The 7,975-nt window shown below is 38.9% G+C and overlaps 1 protein-coding gene across 1 annotated transcript; it reads right to left on the reverse strand.

The window, feature by feature from the left end:
- Positions 1-3,008: 3,008 nt before the first annotated feature.
- On the reverse strand, positions 3,009-4,211 carry LOC116181656. The gene has a single exon (XM_031502043.1). The coding sequence runs from the start codon at positions 4,209-4,211 to the stop codon at positions 3,009-3,011; it is 1,203 nt and encodes a 400-aa protein (XP_031357903.1).
- Positions 4,212-7,975: the final 3,764 nt, after the last annotated feature.

Consider the following 7,975-nt stretch of genomic DNA (forward strand, 5'->3'; position numbering starts at 1 on the left):
TAATAAACCGCTTGTTACAATTTTTGGTCCCAAGCATGGTATACCGGTAATGGCAGCGAACCGATTACAAAGATACGCATTGTTTTTGTGTGGATTCGATTTTAATATTAAATACATCACTTCCAATCAAAATAATGCGGATTGGTTATCGCGGTTACCGATAAATGAAAAAGAGGTGCAACTGTCTTATTTGGAACCAAAAATAGAAGAAATAAATCAATTACGGGAAAGTAACTTATACTTATTAATGTTGCGGATATTAAAAGGGAGACAGAAGGTGATGAAATTCTTAGGAATGTTATCACATAATATGTAAAGACAGGATGGCCAACCAAATGTGCCAAGGATTATAAACAGTATCAAGTGATTCGAACACAATTAAATGTCGAAAACGGGGTACTTTTGTGGGGTTACAGAGTAATAATTCCCAAGTCATTACAAAATTATGTATTACAAGAACTTCACAGTACTCACTTAGGAATTGTTAAATTAAAATCTTTAGCAAGGAATTATGTATATTGGCCTTCGCTAAATAAAGACATTGAAAACCTTTGTAAGAATTGTGAGTAGGGAAAGAATGGGGGTGCGCAGATCCTCTTTGACCTTGGGTTCCGCGCATATGGGCTCTATATGGATGGGGATGCGCAGATCCTGATCAGAATCCTATGGGGACTCAATTAATCCTCTGACCTACTTTTAAAATGCGAGTGGGGTCTCAGAGAATCCTCTGACCTACTTTTAAAATGCGAGTGGGGTCTCAGAGAATCCTCGATGACCTAGTTACAACCCATTGGGGTCTCAAATGATCCTTCCTTAACGTATGGGGTCTCAAATGATCCTTCCTTAACGGATGGGGTCTCACATGATCCTTCCTTAACGGATGGGGTCTCAAATGAGCCGTTTAGCTCGGGTGGGATCAAGTGTTCCTAAAGTATATATTTGTTTGAAAATACATGTAATAGTAGTAATGCAAAATGAATCAGCTTGCCAAACTAATTCAAGGCGCTAAAGAGAAAGCGGAAAGTGCAGAAAAGAAAGTGCCAGAAAATAAGAAGAAGAAGAATGAAGAGCAAATCGTGCAATTAGTGGCTCAACATGTGTATCCTTTAAATAAATCGCAAACGAAGCATGTATGGATTGCCCTATCTGCAAATCACTTGTTTTCACCCATTGTGAAAATTAGTGGCGTTAAAAATCAATCTATTTTCTTTAATGAAAATGAATGGGCAGCATTTGTGGATCAACAGGGGGTACTTACCCATTATTTTTACTCAACGGACCCCATTTGGCAGCCAATCAAGGTAAATTCAAAGGTGATTGAGTTCATAACAATTCACGAAAGGAAGGTTATCAAAATTCGCGATGAGGGACCATCGGAGGTGTATTTAGGATGGGAAAGCGTAATGGAATTGTGGAATAAGTTGGATGTTATAAAGTATCGGCTAAAGTGTTTGTCGTCTGAAGAATTTGGACATTTCTATGGGAACTTAATCACCGGAGTTGCAGAAATAGGTGGCGATCTCAAAAACAACATCATGAGTGTTTTAGAACCCTTAATGACGATCAACTGTAATAATGCAGCTATCATGCTAGAAGTATTGGTCTCGTTACCTGGCAAAGTGGAACTTGATGTGGAGGTGGCAAAAGTATTTAAGTAATACTCATTCGTGTAGCATTTTAGTTTAGTATTTTTTGTGTAATTGACAAAATGTGGATGTGTTACGCTGCCGAAAATTGGACGAAAGCAGTTGACGCACACACGGCCGTGGAACGTTTAGTACAAGAATTGTCAGCTTTAGTGGAGGACGCAGAACACGAAGCGGTGTACGGACTAGGTCGTTTTTGTACTGAAGAAGAGTGTAATGATCTTGTTAAAAAATATAGTCGCGGTATTAAATTGTGTAATTTATTCCTGAACGGCAAATACTGTTTAACTTGTCTGAGACGTAAACTTTGTGAAGCTGGATTGGAAGGTGCCGCAGAGGATTTGAAGCATTGGGATAATTCAGATTCCAGTGACGAGGAAAATGAAGCAGAAAACGAAGGAGAAGAAGAAGAAGATAACGAAGAGCAAGATGAATGTTAGTTGCTTGCTGGATAATTTTGTAGAGTTAGAAAGGGATGCCTATAACAGACATTTCATATTTAGAAAAGTGTATCGTTTAAGACTAGCTAAAGTATACAAAACTGCTCAACGTGTATGTTATAAGTTTATTAATGGAAACGGTTGTTATAAATGTTTTAAAACGCAAATGTGTGTATTGGGTCTGAAAGACTTTGTAAAATGAAACGTGTTAGCTTTGACGAAACAAAAAATACAGTTCATGTAATAAGAGCTTGGTCCTTTGCTTACACAGAAGCAAGGAAAGGCCAATGGCAAACTGCTGCTTTAGATCGATATCGTTTTAAATGTAGAATTGAAAACACGGAATCTGTGTTAGAACCCATATTATGTAATCATATCAAAATGTCCCAACTGTACAATAAATAAAGTAAAAAAATATATTTTGTTTATTTAAAAAAATTACTGCATTACATAGGTGTTATAAATGTAATAGACGTTAGATAAAGCACAATGACAAGGTGATCGTATATGATAATAGCAATTTGGTTCTAATGAAGGAAGAGCTGGTTCTTCTTCCACCTCGATAACGTCCCGCGATAGAGCTTTTCGGATGATATCCGCCTTTTCCTTTCCTTTGACGTATACGTGATCTGACGGCGATATTAAATGACGAAGTATGAGTGGAAATAGGTGAGACGGTGTATGGCCACTTTCCCATTTAATTCCATGATGGTTGTGAGTTACCCAATTAGCTTGACGTTGAAACTCGTTATCTAAGCTGTTCCAAGGAAATGGAGGCTTGAAGACAAAATGAGCCATCTGTTTTCCATTATAAATTGCAAGTTCTTTTGGCGAAAAACACTTTTTTGAAGTTTTAAAACTTTGTACATCAACTACGACCACCATTCTTGTTGTGGTATATTCGTTTCCTATGTTGGTGATTTTATATTTGTCTTACGGCTTTCGTTAATGCGTTGTACGTAAACAGCCGATCGTGTAAAATCAAGCAATACGCTGTAGTATTATTCGCTACGTTCACATTAGTTTCAAATTCAATTCGTAATACCACCGATTTCGAGTTTAAACCCTCCTTTTGGTTTGAACAATCAATTACGATTAAAGGAGCCGAATCTTTAAATTGCTTCGGTGTAAGTAATGGTCGATTCTCTGTGCCGTAGTAAGAAGATTGAAACTTCGCGTACATGTCGTATAAAGTTGCGTATCGATTATTGCCGAAATTAATATTTAAATTATCGTAAGGATAACGTTCTGTATTGAGAAAGACTCGAATATTTTTAATATCGCAGTGATCAAATTTGCTCATATCTTTACTAACTTGTCCATCCCGATCTGTTTGTAAACCTACGATAATATATCGGGGCGTTTCTAAACTAGTTGCTGTCTTTATCGCCCACGTATGTTTATCAGTTTGTGGAAGAGCTGGGTATAGGTGCGTTTCCCAACTTCTAAACGCTATCTGCGTCTCCGATTTCTTGTCAATGTATTTGGTCAAAGCTAATTCTTCGGCCAGCGCCGGAATAATGTGAGGTACTTTCCAATAGATTTTCTCGATGTCAACATTGAGAGCTTCATCGGCAGCTGTAGATATTACGGCGTCATTATCTGTGTTACCTCGGATTAGAACAAGTTCTTGTCGTATATTTAATATGACTTTTCTGTAGTCTTCCGCAAAACCCAAGAGCATCTTTAATGGAATACAAACGTTAAAATGGCCCGTTGGACTAGTAACCGTACTATTAGCAGTAGGAAACCATCCGGAAATTTGACATCGCGTATTGTCGTTAGGGGTTAAAGAAACTAGAGCCTTCATTGTCGATGATAATCCGGCTTTAGTAAGGGAATCCACTACAATTCCGTTTATTTCGTAACGAATTTCACTAAACAAGAATGCTACACCGTTATTTACAAATCTTGCGGTAAGTGACGCCGTCCCATCTTCTCGCAGTAATTTTCCCTCAATGTAGAGATGACTTTCCGAAGGAAGAGTGCACATATCTTCTTGTATTGGAATTCTAATTTCGTCATTATTTCCAAATCTCGTAGTGTACGGTTGATGAGTATGATATTGATAGTTTATTATGCTGTTATCTACAAGCACTTTCTCATTTACGTCCAATATATTCATTGTAAAGTAGTAAAGCCGAGAGATTTTAGAAAAGCTTTGTTAACGGCTGTGAGTGGTTTGACTGTTGCACCCTTACTAATCTTCGACCGAACAACTTGAGCCTTTTTATTGTGATCGTGCTTGCACCCACATTGATTATATCGTTTAACCATGATTCGCCTTTTTAAGGTGTAACCCTATCGTAATCACTTCTCCGTTAAAATTGACAATGTCGCCGTCTTGATCAAGTATTTTAAGGGTTATACTGGTAACCGAAGAAACATTAATAGGTAAATAAATTACAGTAAGAGGTCGTTCGATTATTTTGTACCCCGCTGGCACACTTGGAAAGAACTGGTGAATTGTATGGGCTGGTACGCCATTTTTAAAGTTTCCAGTGGTAATACTGCACTCCACTAACAAAGAATTAACTTTTAAGATGTTGATGGTATTACTGGAAGTATGAGTTTCTTCTGCACTGAGAGTTTTTTTCTCGAACCCTAACAGTTCTCCTATCGAGTTTTCTATAGTAAAATCTATGGGCCGGTTCGCTTTAATAACCGACTGCATAGTGTTATTGTTAGCTTGAAGTTCGACATAATCTCCAGATGTCCTGTTTAATTGGGCATTTATGTAGTTATTTATGTCGGATATCTCGTAACATCCTGGCGGTATTGTGATCATCTGGTTACCATATTTGAATTTATTATTTGTTGGTGTAACGTTGTGTATACTATTATAGGTTTCAAAGTTTGTTAGCCCCATTACATAATCCTCATCATTGAGTAAAAGCGGCGGTCGAAAGAAGGCTTTTAAAATAGATGTCGTACCAGTAAATGTCAATGTATAAGACATTGTCGTTTGACAATAATAATGTAACTAACGCAATCAGTGTGCGTTATTGTATAAAAATCGTAGCACTAAATGTCCACAATTAAAAGAATTAGGAAGTTGTATGTGATCGTAATTGTATTTAATAATGTTCCTGCTACCATCGCTTCGAAAATAGCGCACTAGCTCGTGGGGTGGTTTTACCCGTCCTATGCTATCAAAATAGGAAATACGTGTGCCAAGCTTAACATACGCTGTCCAATGTGTACCGTCGTTATTTTCATCGTCTAGGTTTACGATACCGCATTCGTCCCGATTTATTTTCTTCGGTAAGGTATTCCGCATAAAAATACCTCTAAAATGTTGTATTCCTAAATTGTTGACATATTTCGACAAATCCAAGTCTGTTAACGGACGGCGTGGTAGCTTCACTGGAAGTTTTTTTGATAGGGGTTTAAATAAAGGCCTAATCCTGTCTTGTACGGTTTTAAGTATAAACCTTTTCCTATCGCGGCGGCCTCCATCACTTCATTATGACGTTTGCTCTCCTCCAATTGTTTGGCGGCATTCCTCGCGCCATTTACTGCTCTAGCAATAGCAGCCGCTCCTCCTCCTAACGAACCAGCGGCTCCCAGTGCAGCAAACAATGGAATTAACGGTATGAATCCGCCAGTCTTAGGTATGGGTAAAATGCGCTGTTTTGGCGGTTTGACCTTTTTCTTCTTTAACGCGTTAACAGCTCGTCGAACAGTTGTATTCAGATCGTAGTGAACGTTACCACCAGTATACTTTCTAGCTAGTTGAACGCCTTTGTTAAACGAAATTGTTGCTGTGTTTCTTCTTCTTTTTTTGATGGTACGTCGTCGCGTACCCATGCCCAACGTTCTTTTACCTTTCATAATGCCTGCAACGGTAAGGGCGGCTGCTTTTTCGCCAAAAGTGGCGTTTCTCGAACGAAACCTCTCCCACGCAGCTTTTTGTAAATTTTTATCGGCCTCGTGGCGGTCACTAATATTGCTAGACCTTGAATATGCTATATCGTGATCTCTGCACGCTTCGTCTAACGGATTTATACCTCGATCACCGCGAGCCAATCGCTTGCTTAGACGAGTGCCAGGTCCGCAGAATTGGTATCCGGGCAGATGCAATTCAACTGGCAGGTTATTTATTAAATTGTTAATAAGACCTTTCCCCGTTTTAGACGTTATTCTTCTTTTCTTAACGTTAGAGTGAAAGTTCATGCTCGCTGGTTGACAGGCAACTACTGAGCTCCTAAGCATATACGGACTTATATAGTAGGTTTCAGTGTTTTATACACTTCCAGTAGAGCAATGGCCTCCATACGCTTCAAACCGCAAGAAACGGCACTACCTATAAAAAATTACGACGCGTGTTCGAGAGATAAACGAGTTTCAAAACACTGCCTGTTACAGGGTGGTTGCAAACGTGGCATCATTGTAGGTAGATCAGGCTGTGGTAAAACGAATGTTATGATTGCATTATTAGAACAATCCAACGGTTTACGCTTTGAAAATGTATACGTGTATTGTAAATCGCTGCCGCAACCGAAATACCAATATCTGCGTCAGTTGTTGTCCCCAATTAAGGAAATTGGGTATTTTGAATATACTGACAGTGCAGACATCGTCCCACCTAACCTCGCACGTAGCAACTCGGTAATGATTTTCGATGACGTTGCTTGCCATAAGCAAAACGAGATTAGAGAACATTTCTGTTTTGGTAGACATAAAAATAACGATTGTTTTTATTTATGTCAAACGTATTCGGCCATCCCCAAGCAGTTAATTCGAGACAATGCTAATCTAATTGTGTTGTTTCAACAGGATCAAACTAATTTAAAACACGTGCACGAAGATCACGTGAATGTCGTTATGCCATTTGATCGCTTTAAGGAAATGTGCGTGAGGTGCTGGAATGATAAATATGGATTCTTAGTTATCGATAAAGAAAGTGACATGAACTCGGGTCGATATAGGAAAGGTTTTGATTGTTACATTTTAATATAAATATCGATGTTTCATATGGAAAAAATGCAGTCAATATGAAACAGCGTTTAATAGAAGGCCTCCTTGATGCCAGAAAATCTGTTAAACATAAATACATATCCTTAAAGCGTGATTTTGCGCTGGCAGAACGTAAATCCGAGCAACATCTTAAACCCATTACACAACCGCTGAAGCAACTGCTTACTAAAGCTACACCTCAGAATTTTAAACGTGAAAATATTAAACATGATAGTGCCGACGTGACCTCATCTACAGAGACCCTACTTCGGACCCCTCTAAAAGCGTCTACTGCTCAACGAATCCCTAAAACCCTTTTTCGGAACACGAGGAACAACCGAGCTTTTTAGACACGAGCGTGATTGCCGACACCACTCGCGATGATGAAACGCCAACTCTAGATGAATTAAGAGCTGAGCTCTCGCGGGCTGGCGACCATCCATCTTTTACGGAATTCTTAGATCAATACGATGGATTGGCGAAGATTTATGTGGAGCAGATGTTCAGATCTACAGAGAATGAATTTGATCATCGATATGGTGTACGATACATCCCGGAAGCCAATAAATTCTACGTTGGAGATTCCGAGTTGGACTTTGACAAACAAGATTTGGTTCTCAAACTTCCTACAGGAGACACAGTAGCATATAACGGAACTCCTGGTCTATACGAGCTACTGTTTAAGAGGCAACCTCTTGGGTACAAAACCGCAGATGAGAATAACTATCGTGACATATTGCTCCGCACTAATGCAATACGACGTCATTACAATCCAAATGAACAAATTCAAGGCACCGGAAAAAAGTACAGCAGCATCATTAAACCACTTTTTTGTACCCGTGTATCAGTTCCCAGAATTCAAACTTCCTCTGTTAGCACAAGGAAAGGGAAAGGTATTCAAATGTTACAATTAAACAACAAGCGAATAGA

Source organism: Photinus pyralis, unplaced genomic scaffold (assembly GCF_008802855.1).
Source record: "Photinus pyralis isolate 1611_PpyrPB1 unplaced genomic scaffold, Ppyr1.3 Ppyr1.4_unclustered_Scaffold1502, whole genome shotgun sequence".
Lineage (NCBI taxonomy): Eukaryota > Metazoa > Arthropoda > Insecta > Coleoptera > Lampyridae > Photinus > Photinus pyralis.

Bases quoted from the DNA above. Each gene is read 5' to 3' on its own strand.
- LOC116181656 (XM_031502043.1), bottom strand. From the start codon at position 4,211: ATGAATATATTGGACGTAAATGAGAAAGTGCTTGTAGATAACAGCATA.